This window comes from Engystomops pustulosus, chromosome 7, assembly GCF_040894005.1.
Source record: "Engystomops pustulosus chromosome 7, aEngPut4.maternal, whole genome shotgun sequence".
In the NCBI taxonomy this organism is placed as follows: domain Eukaryota; kingdom Metazoa; phylum Chordata; class Amphibia; order Anura; family Leptodactylidae; genus Engystomops; species Engystomops pustulosus.
Window position 1 is genome coordinate 11,059,877 of NC_092417.1, and position 17,744 is coordinate 11,077,620.

Below are 17,744 nucleotides of genomic sequence, written 5' to 3' on the forward strand. Positions count from 1 at the left end.
ATTTTTACAATTTATGTTAATGAGACTGAAGGGCTTCTGGGGGAATTACCATAGAACTTCAGTGCTCTAGCTTTGCCCCACCCACTGTGGGAGATTACATCAAGCAGAGGGAGGGGAAAGTGCTGAGGGAGCAGGGGGTAGGGTGAGACAGTGTAACAGCCTGTGAAAGGGGGTCTGGTTACACCTCCTGGAGCCCTTCAGGTCCATTGCCATAATTATAAAAGTTTATTTTTTTGAAGGAAGGACGCCAGGGGTAATAAATATAAGAAGATCTCCAGTCATTGTGCCTGGTTCTATGGCTGAGGGTCCATGGTTTATCCATGCTTTATTCTAATGGTAGATTTCCTTGTATTCTGTCTTTTATCTACTCCTGCTTAAAAAGACTCATTATGGTGAAGAATTATTTATGGATTACACTTGTTTGTATGAAATAAAAAAAGGAAAGTGCCAACTTGATGTGCGCCATGTCCAACCTGAATGTATAAGGGATTGAGAACACTACACTGAGCACCCACTACGTATAGAGTGCCTTGGCCAGAGGTGTAGACGGAGAAGAGTAGGGGCCTTGGCCAGAGGTGTAGATGGAGAAGAGTAGGGGCCTTGGCCAGAGGTGTAGATGGAGAAGAGTAGGGGCCTTAGGCCAGAGGTGTAGATGGAGAAGAGTAGGGGCCTTGGCCAGAGGTGTAGATGGAGAAGAGTAGGGGCCTTGGCCAGAGGTGTAGATGGAGAAGCGTAGGGGCCTTGGCCAGAGGTGTAGATGGAGAAGAGTAGGGGCCTTGGCCAGAGGTGTAGATGGAGAAGAGTAGGGGCCCTACGCCAGAGGTGTAGATGGAGAAGAGTAGGGGCCTTGGCCAGAGGTGTAGATGGAGAAGAGTAGGGGCCTTGGCCAGAGGTGTAGATGGAGAAGAGTAGGGGCCCTAGGCCAGAGGTGTAGATGGAGAAGAGTAGGGGCCCTAGGCCAGAGGTGTAGATGGAGAAGAGTAGGGGCCTTGGCCAGAGGTGTAGATGGAGAAGCGTAGGGGCCTTGGCCAGAGGTGTAGATGGAGAAGAGTAGGGGCCTTGGCCAGAGGTGTAGATGGAGAAGAGTAGGGGCCCTAGGCCAGAGGTGTAGATGGAGAAGAGTAGGGGCCTTGGCCAGAGGTGTAGATGGAGAAGAGTAGGGGTCTTGGCCAGAGGTGTAGATGGAGAAGAGTAGGGGCCTTGGCCAGAGGTGTAGATGGAGAAGAGTAGGGTCCCTAGGCCAGAGATGCAGATGGAGAAGAGTAGGGTCCTTGGCCAGAGGTGTAGATGGAGAAGAGTAGGGGCCCTAGGCCAGAGGTGTAGAAGAAGATGAGTAAGGGTCCCAGGATAGAACTTTGTGGGACATCATCACAGAGGGGGCAGGTCAGAGGGTGGTCAATGAGTAATAGACACTAAATGTATGGTTACAGTAGACAATTTCAAAAAGGAAGTGGACAGATCCAGGGAACCTCAAAAGTGGCTGTGTCCAGTGTTTGACAATTGAAAAATTTTAAAATATTGTATGAAACATATCATTTAAAAAGTTTTTTTCTTAAAAAAATGTTTTACAGCTGCTGTGAATAAACCTAACTTGACGCTCTTACCAAGCACAGTGGCTGTGGGAAGAGATGTTCTACTCCGATGTCAGTCCTCCAAAGGATCCGTCCCTATATACTACCGGTTCTATCACAACCAGACATTTATAGGAAATATTACCACCCGCCAAAAGGGGGCGGCAGAGCTAAGACTGAGCATTAAGTCACTGACCATGGGAGGAGTCTACTACTGTATTTCACAGAACGATTTCCATACACAACAACAACAAAGCGAGGTAGTCAGTTTGCTGGTGATTGGTAAGTGCTGGATACTGTGTGTGTATGTAGTCTAAATTGGAGTAATGACCTTGTACTCAGTATCACACTGGGATATCAAGGGGCCACCAGTAAAATCCATTCTCCTGTACATGGTGCTGTCTGGAAATGACAGGTGCTGTCTGGAAAGTTGTTTACCAACTTAGAAACTTGCTGCTATTGAAGAATGTGCTAAAATGTATCCACTCCTCCGTCAGTATAAGGTAAATAAAGAGTATAAACCAGGTCCTAGTGTCATGCGGTTAGGGAATAGAGTGTGGAGGAGAAGACTGCCAGTCTAAGTGAATAACCAGAAGGAGAAGCTGAGATGGGGATAATCTGCCATGGACCCTGGGCTCCTAACCCATGACCAGGGTACCAGCCTTCTGAGAAAGAGGGACAGCTAGCCCAGGCCTTTCCTCAGCATTAACCCTTCTTCTGTCAGGGGGGAGATTGGAGAAGTCAGTCCTATGATTTGCTTGTATTGCTTTGTACCTGAATTTCTTCAATAAAGAAGAAAACTGTTCTCTGGACTTATTTCCCATTAGGGTGCACCACACCTTACTATCGCTTCCAGAGAGCAGCAACAAAAGTGCCTTGTGGACGCAGCATAGTAATGGGGCCACCCCTAACTTGGGTACTGCATCATACCTAGCACATACCTTATTCATTTGTATTACATTTTGCTTTCTACATTCCTCTCTCCATAGAGCCGGTAGAAGGCATTACTATTACGGCAGATAAGGGAGGTGAGGATTTTGCACCTGGACAATCCTTGACATTCACCTGCTCCATCCAGCGTGGCTCCTCTATCTCAGTCTTCTGGAAACACAATGAGTCTTTGGTGGAGGAAAGTTCTGACCATTATCAACTTCAAGACAATGGGAAAGTCTTGTACATAGATTCGCTTCAGAACCACCATAAAGGAACCTACCAGTGCCATGCCAACAATGCACTCAACAGAACCTTCTCTGTGTACAGCGAAACCCGAAACATCAACATCGTGGACATAAGTGCTGCTGGTATGACTAGTTATACTTCAGTAGATGATCTTGTCTTCTTCTTCGTCTACTTTTACTTCGACTTATTCTCCTTCTCGTTTTATGTCATCTTTATCCTTGTTTTCTACTTTGTCTTCTCCATTTATGACCATTAATTTTACTTCTTCAAAACTTTCCTCTTTATCGCCGTTAACTATCTCCTACAACATTTGTCTTTTCTTTCTCCTACTTTTCTTCTTTGACTTCTTCTTTGTTTTCTTCATGTACCTCATTGTTGTTGTCTTCTCACTTTTCTTCTCAAGCCGTTGATCCCCCTCTTCTAATCACTTTCTTCTCTTCCACAGATCATAGTTTCCAATGGGCGATGCTTGGGGTTCTGCTGTTTGTCCTCATCCTTATTATTGCCCTGATCTTCAAATTCCGAGAAAATATTGTGTGTCCTGGAAGAGGTCACAAGACTCCATCATCTACAGGTTTTGACTATTTTTATCTATACTCTTAATAAAACTACAGGTCAGACAAAAACAAATTCCTGTTCTTGGGTTCAACTTTGAGTTATATTCTTCAACCTTCAGAGGATTTTCATGGTTCCTTTTCTAGGATCCAGCAGACTGTGGACATAGTGGGAAGAAAGCTGCTTCCATAGTATATTGGCTGTAACACTCTAATAGGAGTTATATATGCAGCGGAGTAGGATGGTCGACCCCCTGGGGTTAGATGCACTATGGATAGATATCTGCATCCTACTCCAACTGTAGTTTAGAAGCCGCCACCACAACGGCACTAAGCTGCATGGTGGGTGCTGGTTATTACATCCCACTGCTGCACAAGAGATCCCATGTCACCTTCCACAAGACCCTGCCACAATACAGAGATATGGGACTATACCAGGAAGGGACTGAAGTGATGTTTATTACTAGAGATGAGCGAGCACTAAAATGCTCGGGTGCTCGTTATTCGAGACGAACTTTTCCTGATGCTCGAGTGCTCGTCTCGAATAACGAGCCCCATTGAAGTCAATGGGAGACTCGAGCATTTTTCAAAGGGACCATGGTTCGGGAATAAAATGTGTTAATAAATTGAAAAAGAATGTCTTCTGATAAGTTAGCAGATGTATGCAAACATCTGCAATCTATTCTTCACTGTTCCGCGCGTATATTATCTCCCGACAAGTTAGCAGATGTGAAGAACAGTGAAGAATAGAATAAAAACAGTGAACACAAGATCATTTAAGTGAAAAACACAGTGAAGAATAGATTGCAGATGTTCAGCACATCTGCTTACTTGTCGGGAGATACGCTGTCCCGGGATCCGCTGCTCTTCTTCCACTGAAGTCTCCCCGATGTCTCTGTGCCGCTGCCCGATGTCTCCGTGCGCCGATGTCACCGTGCGCCGATGTCACCGTGCGCCGATGTCACCGTGCCCCGATGTCACCGTGCCCCGATGTCACCGTGCCCCGAAGTCTCCGTGCCCCTATGTCTCTGTGCCCCGATGTCTCCGTGCCCCTATGTCTCCGTGCCCCTATGTCTCTGTGCCCCTATGTCTCCGTGCCCCGATGTCTCCGTGCCCCGATGTCTCCGTGCCCCGATGTCTCCGTGCCCCTATGTCTCCGTGCCCCTATGTCTCCGTGCCGCTCCGTGTCGCTGCCCGATGTCTCCGTGCCACTGCCCGATGTCTCTGTGCTGCTCCCCGGTGTCTCTGTGCTGCTCCCCGGTGTCTCTGTCCTGCTCACCGTGTTCTTCAATGTGTTCTTCACACATATATAGTGTTCTTCACATGCTATTTTGTTCGCACCGTTCCGCGCGTATCTTCCGACAAGTAAGCAGATGTGCCGAACATCTGTAATCTATTCTTCACTGTGTTCTTTACTGTGTTTTTCACTTACATGATCCTGTGGTCACTGTGTTCACTGTTTTTATTCTATTCTTCATTGTTCTTCACTGTATTTTTTTAATTAAATGCTCGATCTCGAGCAGGGGAAATACTCGTCCGAGCAACGAGCCGTTTCGAGTACCTTAATACTCGAACGAGCATCAAGCTCGGACGAGTATACTCGCTCATCTCTATTTATTACCAATCCCCTTCTCAGCTATGATGACCACATCTGCTAAGAATAGAAAAATACTTACTTTTCCTTCACCTCCTCGTCGCAAGATAAACTTTTTTTTTTACACTGAATGGCCAGAGAACCTACACAATGAGGTCTGCAAGAAAACTGCCTTCACATGGAAATAATCACCTAAACCTGGACCAAATTTCCCTCATCTACAGGACGGGAGACACAGAAGGACAATGGAGATGACGGCCAACAGAATAATACAAGCGGTTCTGAAGGAATTTACCAAAATAGTAAGAAAGATCAAATATATCATTCTATTCCCATCACTTTCTCTTTCTACTTCATCTCTTTCGCTGCTGTCTTTATCACTTTCTCTTCTGTTTCTATCACTTTCTCTTCCATCTTCTTTCTCTTCTGTTTCTATCACTTTCTCTTCCATCTTCTTTCTCTTCTGTTTCCATCACTTTCTCTTCCATCTTCTTTCTCTTCTGTTCCAATCACTTTATCTTCCATCTTCTTCTCTTTCTCTTCTGTTCCTATCACTTTCTCTTCCATCTTCTTCTCTTTCTCTTCTGTTCCTATCACTTTCTCTTCCATCTTCTCTTTCTCTTCTGTTCCTATCACTTTCTCTTCCATCTTCTTCTTTCTCTTCTGTTCCTATCACTTTCTCTTCCATCTTCTTTCTCTTCTGTTTCTATCACTTTCTCTTCCTTTTTCTCTTTCTCTTCTGTTCCTATCACTTTCTCTTCCATCTTCTTCTTTCTCTTCTGTTCCTATCACTTTCTCTTCCATCTTCTCTTTCTCTTCTGTTCCTATCACTTTCTCTTCCATCTTCTTCTCTTTCTCTTCTGTTCCTATCACTTTCTCTTCCATCTTCTCTTCCTCTTCTGTTCCTATCACTTTCTCTTCCATCTTCTTCTCTTTCTCTTCTGTTCCTATCACTTTCTCTTCCATCTTCTCTTTCTCTTCTGTTCCTATCACTTTCTCTTCCATCTTCTTCTTTCTCTTCTGTTCCTATCACTTTCTCTTCCATCTTCTTTCTCTTCTGTTTCTATCACTTTCTCTTCCATCTTCTTCTCTTTCTCTTCTGTTCCTATCACTTTCTCTTCCATCTTCTTCTTTCTCTTCTGTTCCTATCACTTTCTCTTCCATCTTCTCTTTCTCTTCTGTTCCTATCACTTTCTCTTCCATCTTCTTCTCTTTCTCTTCTGTTCCTATCACTTTCTCTTCCATCTTCTCTTCCTCTTCTGTTCCTATCACTTTCTCTTCCATCTTCTCTTTCTCTTCTGTTCCTTTCACTTTCTCTTCCATCTTCTCTTTCTCTTCTGTTCCTTTCACTTTCTCTTCCATCCTCTTCTCTTTCTCTTCTGTTCCTATCACTTTCTCTTCCATCTTCTTCTTTCTCATCTGTTTCTATCACTTTCTCTTCCTTTTTCTCTTTCTCTTCTGTTTCCATCACTTTCTCTTCCATCTTCTTCTCTTTCTCTTCTGTTCCTATCACTTTCTCTTCCATCTTCTTCTTTCTCTTCTGTTCCTATCACTTTCTCTTCCATCTTCTCTTTCTCTTCTGTTCCTATCACTTTCTCTTCCATCTTCTTCTCTTTCTCTTCTGTTCCTATCACTTTCTCTTCCATCTTCTTCTTTCTCTTCTGTTTCTATCACTTTCTCTTCCTTTTTCTCTTTCTCTTCTGTTCCTATCACTTTCTCTTCCATCTTCTTCTCTTTCTCTTCTGTTCCTATCACTTTCTCTTCCATCTTCTTCTCTTTCTCTTCTGTTCCTATCACTTTCTCTTCCATCTTCTTCTCTTTCTCTTCTGTTCCTATCACTTTCTCTTCCATCTTCTTCTCTTTCTCTTCTGTTCCTATCACTTTCTCTTCCATCTTCTCTTTCTCTTCTGTTCCTATCACTTTCTCTTCCATCTTCTTCTTTCTCTTCTGTTCCTATCACTTTCTCTTCCATCTTCTTTCTCTTCTGTTTCTATCACTTTCTCTTCCTTTTTCTCTTTCTCTTCTGTTCCTATCACTTTCTCTTCCATCTTCTTCTCTTTCTCTTCTGTTCCTATCACTTTCTCTTCCATCTTCTTCTCTTTCTCTTCTGTTCCTATCACTTTCTCTTCCATCTTCTTCTCTTTCTCTTCTGTTCCTATCACTTTCTCTTCCATCTTCTTCTCTTTCTCTTCTGTTCCTATCACTTTCTCTTCCATCTTCTCTTCCTCTTCTGTTCCTATCACTTTCTCTTCCATCTTCTTCTCTTTCTCTTCTGTTCCTATCACTTTCTCTTCCATCTTCTCTTTCTCTTCTGTTCCTATCACTTTCTCTTCCATCTTCTTCTTTCTCTTCTGTTCCTATCACTTTCTCTTCCATCTTCTTTCTCTTCTGTTTCTATCACTTTCTCTTCCATCTTCTTCTCTTTCTCTTCTGTTCCTATCACTTTCTCTTCCATCTTCTTCTTTCTCTTCTGTTCCTATCACTTTCTCTTCCATCTTCTCTTTCTCTTCTGTTCCTATCACTTTCTCTTCCATCTTCTTCTCTTTCTCTTCTGTTCCTATCACTTTCTCTTCCATCTTCTCTTCCTCTTCTGTTCCTATCACTTTCTCTTCCATCTTCTCTTTCTCTTCTGTTCCTTTCACTTTCTCTTCCATCTTCTCTTTCTCTTCTGTTCCTTTCACTTTCTCTTCCATCCTCTTCTCTTTCTCTTCTGTTCCTATCACTTTCTCTTCCATCTTCTTCTTTCTCATCTGTTTCTATCACTTTCTCTTCCTTTTTCTCTTTCTCTTCTGTTTCCATCACTTTCTCTTCCATCTTCTTCTCTTTCTCTTCTGTTCCTATCACTTTCTCTTCCATCTTCTTCTTTCTCTTCTGTTCCTATCACTTTCTCTTCCATCTTCTCTTTCTCTTCTGTTCCTATCACTTTCTCTTCCATCTTCTTCTCTTTCTCTTCTGTTCCTATCACTTTCTCTTCCATCTTCTTCTTTCTCTTCTGTTTCTATCACTTTCTCTTCCTTTTTCTCTTTCTCTTCTGTTCCTATCACTTTCTCTTCCATCTTCTTCTCTTTCTCTTCTGTTCCTATCACTTTCTCTTCCATCTTCTTCTCTTTCTCTTCTGTTCCTATCACTTTCTCTTCCATCTTCTTCTCTTTCTCTTCTGTTCCTATCACTTTCTCTTCCATCTTCTTCTCTTTCTCTTCTGTTCCTATCACTTTCTCTTCCATCTTCTTCTCTTTCTCTTCCATCCTTTTCTCTTTCTTTTCTGTTCCTATCACTTTCTATTCTGCCTTTTCACTTCCATCATCTTATCCTTTTCCTTTTGCTTCTATTTCTTCCTTTCTTTTCTCTTCTTATCACTTCCTCTAACATTGCCTGTTGTTTCTTCCATTCTTCTCCGGAGTAGCAACCTGTCACTGACTCTTTGAGGCGAAGAACAGAAAGTTTGTGCCACAAATATAATTTTTCATCAACAAATGAATGTAGTGATGTGACTTCTTCATTTTGTTGGTAGTGTAGGTGTAACATCCATGCTTAAGTCTTCCTCTCTCTGCAGAATTTAGCTCAGGTGGTGTTGATATTTGTTTTTGTGTTACACTTGTCCGTTGCCTATGTCAACATTCAATTAAAGGAAACCTACTATTTGCTTTTATGCATTATGAAGCAATGCAGAAACATATCTTGTTTAATTCCTTAACCAACTTGTTCTGCTCAAAAAACATCTATAAAATTATGTCGCTCCTGTGGCTGCCCCAGAGCTTCTCCTACCCTGATTATGCACTGTCCAGCTTTGTCCCGCCCAGCATAAGCCAAGAATACGTCATCACTGTGTTGTCCCTGATAGGAAGAAGTAATCAATCGCGGCACCATCCCCCAGCTGCTGTGTATGAGTCACCCAGCTCAGGTTGATTAGTCCTGTCTGGACAGTTAAGAGAGTTCCATGTAATGTACAGCAGCCAGCCTACACCAAGCTTTCCCAAGATCCTGAATTTTATAATTGTTTTTTGAGCAATACCACTCGGTTCAAGGATCAAATAAGATATGTTTCTGCATCCGTGTAGCTACAGCATTCTGAAGGTTTTTTTGGTTCACAATGCATAAAAGCAAATACTAAATTTCTGTCTGAATTGGAGTTGTTTGCACCCCACTCTTATCCTCTTGCCGTCTGCTCTGCCCAGCCATGGCCAATGTTTTAATTGACAGACTTCTGCTCCTATTGTCTGAGAATATACAAATACATTTTCCAGGATGAGGCAAGGAAAACAATCCCTCTTTCCGCATAAAAAAGGCTTTATTTTGCTTGTCCTATCTTGGAAAACATATTTCCATATTTCCCAATTTCCCTTTTGGAGCATTACTGGTTATAAGTCTCCACACACCTGCAAGGTGGCCTTAATTGGCAAAGTCTCCATAAGGAGAACTGTTACTTCCTGACCCTTGTCAATAGCCTCTCACTCAACCAAACCAGTTCCTGCGCTGCACTGATGAGATGCAACCAGATCAAAACAGCTCTGTCTGCAGCAGGTAATCTGTTTCTTCTGGGATATATATACTTTTTTTTACCTTAATCCCACAAGTTGTAATTAACCTTCCAGATAGTCACACTTGATGTTAAGAGGACTACGTTACAAGGTACCAAATAGAGACATTGGGGCACATTACTAAGAACAGGCAGCTGTCACCAAATGAACGTCTACACCAAAATAAAGACTTTATAACTGTATGCAAATGAGCCAGAGACGCTCACCCCTCCACTAGCCGAGCCACTTCTGGCTCCGTCCGAAAATAAAATATGCACGCCCCCTCATTGATATTCCCCCATATTCCTAGGCCGCAAGCACTGCAGACAGCTAGTGACATTATCCAGCTGTCTGCTAATTTTGCGCATGCACGTGAGCTTACTACCTTGGGCAGATAGACGGAGAGAAGTGTGGCTGCACAAGGAAATACAGACTCGACTTCGTCCGGCCAAGAGGAGGAGATTGACATACTCAGCTGTCTGCAGCGCTTATGGCCGGCGACAAGGGGGAATATCAATGAGGGGGTGTGCATATTTTATCTTCGTACGTACTCGGCTAGTGGAGGAGTGTTCGCCTCTGGCTCATTTGCATAAGGTTATAAAGTCTTTGGGGGACATTGATCATAGTCTGTTAGACTGTTTTGAGCATTTTTTAGTGCAAAAATCTGACGCATCTCGTTAATTAGGCGCATTTATGCGCCATTTTCTGGCGCACGGCAAAGTTCGGCACTTAGTGCTTTTGAGTCCCTGCGCCTTATCTGACATAGTGAGCAGCTGCTATACAGATGTTTGCGCGGGATCTATCACAAATTTGCACCTAAAAAGGCAAAAATGCACCTACTCTGAGCAGCTGCACTTCCAAAAAAAAAATCACTTTACATTACTGAAAACATAAATTTTAGGTTCCAAAATGAAAAATACTTCGGAGCAGGATAAAATGTCTCCAGTGACGACTTCATCATTGTCTATGGGATCATCTCTGGGAGTGATTATTGTCTATGGGATCATCTCTGGGAGTGATTATTGTCTATGGGACCATCTCTGGGAGTGATTATTGTCTATGGGACCATCTCTGGGAGTGATTATTGTCTATGGGATCATCTCTGGGAGTGATTATTGTCTATGGGATCATCTCTGGGAGTGATTATTGTCTATGGGATCATCTCTGGGAGTGATTATTGTCTATGGGATCATCTCTGGGAGTGATTATTGTCTATGGGATCATCTCTGGGAGTGATTATTGTCTATGGGATCATCTCTGGGAGTGATCATTGTCTATGGGATCATCTCTGGGAGTGATTATTGTCTATGGGATCATCTCTGGGAGTGATTATTGTCTATGGGATCATCTCTGGGAGTGATTATTGTCTATGGGATCATCTCTGGGAGTGATTATTGTCTATGGGATCATCTCTGGGAGTGATTATTGTCTATGGGATCATCTCTGGGAGTGATTATTGTCTATGGGATCATCTCTGGGAGTGATCATTGTCTATGGGATCATCTCTGGGAGTGATTATTGTCTATGGGATCATCTCTGGGAGTGATTATTGTCTATGGGATCATCTCTGTGAGTGATTATTGTCTATGGGATCATCTCTGGGAGTGATTATTGTCTATGGGATCATCTCTGGGAGTGATTACTGTCTATGGGATCATCTCTGGGAGTGATTACTGTCTATGGGATCATCTCTGGGAGTGATTATTGTCTATGGATCATCTCTGGGAGTGATTACTGTCTATGGGATCATCTCTGGGAGTGATTATTGTCTATGGGATCATCTCTGGGAGTGATTATTGTCTATGGGATCATCTCTGGGAGTGATTATTGTCTATGGGATCATCTCTGGGAGTGATTATTGTCTATGGGATCATCTCTGGGAGTGATTATTGTCTATGGGATCATCTCTGGGAGTGATTATTGTCTATGGGATCATCTCTGGGAGTGATTATTGTCTATGGGATCATCTCTGGGAGTGATTATCGTCTATGGGATCATCTCTGGGAGTGATCATTGTCTATGGGATCATCTCTGGGAGTGATTACTGTCTATGGGATCATCTCTGGGAGTGATTACTGTCTATGGGATCATCTCTGGGAGTGATTATTGTCTATGGGATCATCTCTGGGAGTGATTATTTTCTATGGGATCATCTCTGGGAGTGATTATTGTCTATGGGATCATCTCTGGGAGTGATTATTGTCTATGGGATCATCTCTGGGAGTGATCATTGTCTATGGGATCATCTCTGGGAGTGATTATTGTCTATGGGATCATCTCTGGGAGTGATTATTGTCTATGGGATCATCTCTGGGAGTGATTATTGTCTATGGGATCATCTCTGGGAGTGATTATTGTCTATGGATCATCTCTGGGAGTGATTACTGTCTATGGGATCATCTCTGGGAGTGATTATTGTCTATGGGATCATCTCTGGGAGTGATTATTGTCTATGGGATCATCTCTGGGAGTGATTATTGTCTATGGATCATCTCTGGGAGTGATTACTGTCTATGGGATCATCTCTGGGAGTGATTACTGTCTATGGGATCATCTCTGGGAGTGATTATTGTCTATGGGATCATCTCTGGGAGTGATTATTGTCTTATTGTACAGATCTGAGAATATTATCAGTCTCCATTTCCTGTATATTATAAGAAAAAAGGAAAAGACTCATTTCAGCAAGAATTTTTTTTTTTTTTCCCATCCCTGTAACTTTTAGTCCCTGCAGTTACATCACAATGATAGTTTTTGTGCAGAGATGACGCCCTGAACGTTCCGTCACATTTTCTCAGTCTCCTTTCATTATTGCTCACAAATGAGATCTAACGATTAGAGACAAATTTGGCGCAAATTTAGGCGCAAATGAATGGGACATGCGACAAATCCAAACTGCATTTACTAAGGCAGAACCAGATCCATCATAGATCAGGAGCCAAAAAGAAGAACAAACCAGGAGCAAAAATAGGCGAACCTGAGACCCCCTATGATTAATGTCCCCCCTTTATTTTGATGTAGCAGATGGGTCGGACAGTGGCAGGAGTACTCCCACTTAACCGTAAAGTAACAAGCATGCATTTGGTGACAGTCTACCACCCCTAAATGTGGTGATTGATGTCCTTTAAATACCTGTGTAAGCAGTTTGCACTAGAAAGAACGTGCAAAGTCAGACGGAAAACTCGCGCAAGGTCCTTAGTAAATGTGCCCATTGTTTTCCTTGTCCCATTCTGGAAACTGTATTTGCATATTTCTCAGAATCCCCTAACGTAGCATCAAAGGCTATAAGTCTCTACATTCTTGCAAGGTGCTAAAAGGAGAACCCTTCTTTCCGACCCCAATCCCCTGGAGCAGTCTCCTGTAAGTGTTTGGTTCCCATTCAGTACAAAGCTGGTTTTAGTTTAGCTTATTAAACTGCTTATATTCTGTGAGATTATTCTGTTTTCTGCTATTACTATACTTCTGATATTTCTGGATTTCTGGTCTTGGCTTTCATGCTTTTGACTATCTCTTTGGACTCTAATTTTGTGCCTTATCTGCCATCTTTGCTTTGACCAGGACTTTAGACCACACTTTACTATATTTTCTGTTTGTGAGTCTTGTTTTATGTCTGCACAGTGGCCTAGAGAGGGAATTGCTCTGGATTGTCCCCTGTCATATTAGGATATGCAGAAGCAGGCAGGCAGGTATCCGTGTTTGGGGGATCTGTTTAGCGCTCACTGTCCTGTCTTCCCTTCCCGGGTACATCCTTTATTACAGTAGGTCATCACACAGATGACACATCGGCAGGGTAATGTATTTGCTTGTATAATAGAAGTTGATTGACTTCTATTTTTTAGCAGTAGCAACACGGAGGGATATCGATGATGATGTGAGTTACGCCTACATTAATATCAGAGCACCACAAGGTAAGTGCCCCAATATTGTCTGTTATTCCAGATACTAACCATACAACCGACTTTATATGAAGTTGAGTGGTGATAAAATATTCAGTAAAATCCTCTCGAGCCATGTGACTGCTAGATAGGAAATGGCATGGAGGGTCCCGGTTGTGGACCATAGATACAACCACTGCAAATCTGACCCTTAACAGTAAAATGTGGAACATCTGGCAACCACTAATCTTTCTTTATGTCTAATTTTAGCTGCTTCCTCTTACCCAACTGCTGCCAGAGACAACGATGTAAGTATAGAAATATAATACAACCATATGGTGCTAAGGTTCGATCACCTTTGTGTTGTATGCTCTTGTATGATACGACCTGGTGCCCACATAACCATGATGCTCGATGGTGGAGATCCATCAAATCAGAATCCAGTCTCACACCCACCAATTCTATATAACCTTATTTCTATAAGGAGAACATCCTGGTGGCCCAACATCTTCTCCATCATAGGTCTTCTGCTGGACCAATACTTAACATTTGTCCACCTCTGGTCCATACTATTACTATGGGACTTATATTTCACTAATAAACTACATTTTAAGCATAAATACTTTAGAGATACAGTACATATTTGCAGCCATCTTGGTCTTGGTGTTTGCTCTTGGTCTTGGTGTTTGCTCTTGGTCTTGGTGTTTGCTCTTGGTCTTGGTATTTGCTCTTGGTCTTGGTACTTGGTCTTTCCATAGTATATTTTTATGGATTACAGATGAGAATTAATTTGTCCCACCAGTTCCAGGTTTTGTACTCCACTGTAAAGTGTTCTGACGTGACTCCAGAGACCACGACAGATGAAAAGACTCTGGAGATGTCTACTGCTATCTACCATACCATCACAGCCCATGACATCAATCATCGTCAACCAAATCTGATGGAAGACATGAAAGAAGGCTGAGAAATTATTTCTATAGACATAGAGAATTCCAATCTAATAGTGTAAAATATGCACCTCCCATGTGTATATCAATGTAATGTGTACACACAGTAATACACAGATAGATAGATAGATAGATAGATAGATAGATAGATAGATAGATAGATAGATAGATAGAATTAAGTCTTATTATATGCTTTAATAAAAAATATTCCAATTTCTATGTGGAAATAAATTTCTAATTATTCTTCTTATGTGATGTATTTGATTTCAGACACTATAACTTGTAACAGCCAGGGGTGTATCCGGGCCCAAGAGGATTAGGGGCCCACAAGGTGTTACTTTCCCATATGGGAAGACTAGTGCTATAAACCACACATCTTAGTCGGGGACCTGGCACAGACATTGCACTGGGGCCCATCAGCTTCAAGCTATATGTCCGATATGCTGATGGTTGTTAAGAAACCACGCAACTACAGAACCAAAATATCCAACCATTATATATATAGATTAACTTTGGTTATAGGTGAACACACTGTGTGCTGAACACACACTCTAATAGCATACTAGCCGAAGGGCAGGACAGCACTTGAAAGCATAGGGGCAAGGTCTAGGGGGCCATGTGATGAATCCCAATCCCCCCCCAAATTGAACTATGAGGACCCATCATTAAGTACCAGGAGAAGTGTGGGACATATTCTGCCCCCTGGTACTACATACCCCATCTGATGTTAGTGGAGGAATTCCACATTGAGGCCATGCTGACTCTGCCACATGATTTTTTTCCTCCTCGAGTGACCACTGAGATCCCAGTGAAGTTGGCAAGTGGTGCCTTCACCAAAGTGCGTTCATAATCTCTCATTTTAGTCTCACACTCTAGTAGTGAAATGAAGGATGCTACAGTATCCTTGTAGCATGGATCCAGCCAGGCGGCCATCCAGTATTTGGGACTGTTGGGTATCCGGACAAGTAGGGTGTCATTTAGAAGACACTGGAGCATATGGTGGTTCATGTGGCCTAGGCGGCTTAGAGGCAAGGACAAGCTGTGGGAGATGTTTCCTCCTCCTCTGCATCTCCCTAGCCAGGCTCCAGTGATACCTGTGAGCCGTTCTGGGTTTCAAGCAACTTCTCCTCATCTTCATCCCTTTCCAAAACTGTTCCCCTGCTGGACAGCACAGTAGCAGACCGCCAGTCTGGGAGCCCACCCTGTGAGTCTTGGTTGGACTGACCTGGAACTTACTCCTCCTGTTCTTCCTCATGTGTCAGCTTGGCTTGGCAGAGTATGAGTGATGAGTGATGTTTAGCAATTCTGGGTGGGGGCATAATGTGAGCCAGAGCACTTCCTGCCTCAGCCCAACATTAACCCAGTGGGCAGTTAGTGAGCTGTAATGTCCACGCCCATGCTTACTGGTCCACGTGTCAGTTGTGAGGTGCACCTTTGCAAAGTCCAGTTTTGATCTTGTCCACAATCTGTTGGTGCAGGGCAGGGACTGCCGGGAAAAGTGGTGGTGGCTGGCAACTTCATACTCTTGGACAGCCACCGCCAACAGGTCTTTAAAGCTGTCCATCTCCACCATAGGAGCATTTCAAATACCAGCAATTTGGAAATGCTCCTATTCAAGACATCAGCTTGTGCATGTGAAAGACCTAAACGTTTGCTTTCTCTCCATGATTTGCGAGATGGAGAGCTGAACAATGTTGTGGACAGGCATGGTGATGTTGTTTCTGATGCTGGCGGTGGCATTGGTGTCGTCACATCCTCCCTCAATGGGGAGACAAGTTGCCTTGTGACTTGGGAGGTAGTGAAACAGGCTGGAGGCTCAGGGGGAGCCTCAGATGTTTCCAGGCAGGTACCTGGTCATTCATCAGGTGCTCAGATTGCTAAGGTTTTGGCCACACTTAATGGACTGGTGGCACAGTGTGAGAATGACACGTATTCTGTCTTCTGCAAGAAAAAAATGGCACACCGCAGACACCTACTGGGATGTCCTTTGCTTCCTGGGTTCAGGGGCGTGGGCAATAGCAGGTGACAATGTGGCTATGGGCTGAACACTGCACCTTGATATCCTTTCCAATGTCCTACCTGCTATCCGTGGCTTCTTGACCACCATCTATTCATCCGAGATATTACTGCCTTCTACCCATGTCGGGTCTAGGATCTCATCATCACCCTTCTTACACCGTCAGCCCTCCCCACAGGACTCCTTCTCCTTCGGTACAGCTCTATGTTTTATTGTAAAATAGGTGTCTTCTGATGGTTGACCACCTACACTCACATCCTCCAATAAAAATTTTTGGGAATCTTCCAACTCTATGTCTAGGGAAGAGGCAAATGGATTGGCCAGAGATTTCCAGATAGGAGACTCATCATACACTATGACTGACTTCTGCATGACTTGGAGGTCTCTGCACTTCAATATTAGCATGGCAAAGATAATTCCATGGAAGATGATGCTCTGTCTGTCATGTAATTGATCAATGCCTCAACTTTGTGTGGCTTATTGGAGCCACATGCCCTGGTGCCTGCGTGCTCCAGAGGAACTTTGAGAATGCAGAGATGGAACATGTGTTCTCCCTGCTACGCCACCACCAGCACCAAGGTCAAGTCACTTTCCTTTCATTCCTACTTTCCTCATTTTTAAAGTCCTACAGTACCAATCACTACTGTGACAGAACCTTTACAATCCAGATATTACTGGATTCTATTCACTGACAACAAGACTTTTATGATCCAGTTATGAAAGTGCAATATTCTCTGAAAGACTCTTCTGAAGTACGTGTGAAAGCATAATTTTCTCTGACAGGAGTAACTTTGCAGACAAGGGATGACTGGTAATTATGATTTTTCTGTGGCTAATTAATAGACAGAGAGGGAATCTTCAAGATCTTGCTGGAAGATGCAGTAAATTCTAATAATCAGGTCTGGTCTTTGCAAGTATTGCTGGAGAATTGTGTATAATAAGTAAAAATATCCCTGCACTGATGCTATTCTTCACAGTGCCCTTACAAGGGCAATTATTTCAGATTTCCTATTAATATAAACCTTTTATATACACCTCAGTGCCCTGACATGGGCAATTGCTGCTGTTTCACAAGTCCCTGCCTAGTTGAGTGGCCGTATGATTAGTAGTAAGCTCTCTGTAGTTGTCTACTGTTTAAATGACGGGGTCATATGTCAAGCCCGTCCAGTCCCAGTCATGCCTATAGAGTACATGGCTGGTGGTTGCTGAGTGGCCGAAATCTTCTTAAAGGGGTTGTCCAAGTTCTTTAAAAAAAGCTAAAAGTGGCCGGGACAGGGCTGCTTAAAAAAAATAAAGATGTACTTACCTCCCGGTGCCCTCCCGTATCCAGCGCTGCTGTCGCTCCGGTCCGGGCGCCATGTAAACAAACATGGCCGCCGGAGCAGCGCTGGACTCAGTTCCGGCCGGACCCGACAACCTTCTGGCCCCCATACACAATGCTGTTGTACGGATAGGCGTACCCGGCCACGGCCGGCCGGAAGCTGAATCCAGCG

The 17,744-nt window shown here is 43.3% G+C and overlaps 1 protein-coding gene across 1 annotated transcript in view; it reads left to right on the top strand.

Annotated features, from left to right (window-relative positions):
• Nucleotides 1-14,394, top strand: part of LOC140069224 (Fc receptor-like protein 5) — a 44,453-nt gene extending 30,059 nt beyond the window's left edge. Inside the window, exons 6-12 of the mRNA XM_072114683.1 lie at nt 1,572-1,853; nt 2,561-2,872; nt 3,196-3,324; nt 5,123-5,200; nt 13,252-13,320; nt 13,558-13,595; nt 14,090-14,394. Coding sequence (XP_071970784.1) covers nt 1,572-1,853; nt 2,561-2,872; nt 3,196-3,324; nt 5,123-5,200; nt 13,252-13,320; nt 13,558-13,595; nt 14,090-14,251 — 1,070 coding nt within the window. The 3' untranslated portion in view covers nt 14,252-14,394. The remainder of the gene's footprint in view (nt 1-1,571; nt 1,854-2,560; nt 2,873-3,195; nt 3,325-5,122; nt 5,201-13,251; nt 13,321-13,557; nt 13,596-14,089) is intronic.
• The last annotated feature ends 3,350 nt before the right edge of the window (nt 14,395-17,744 follow it).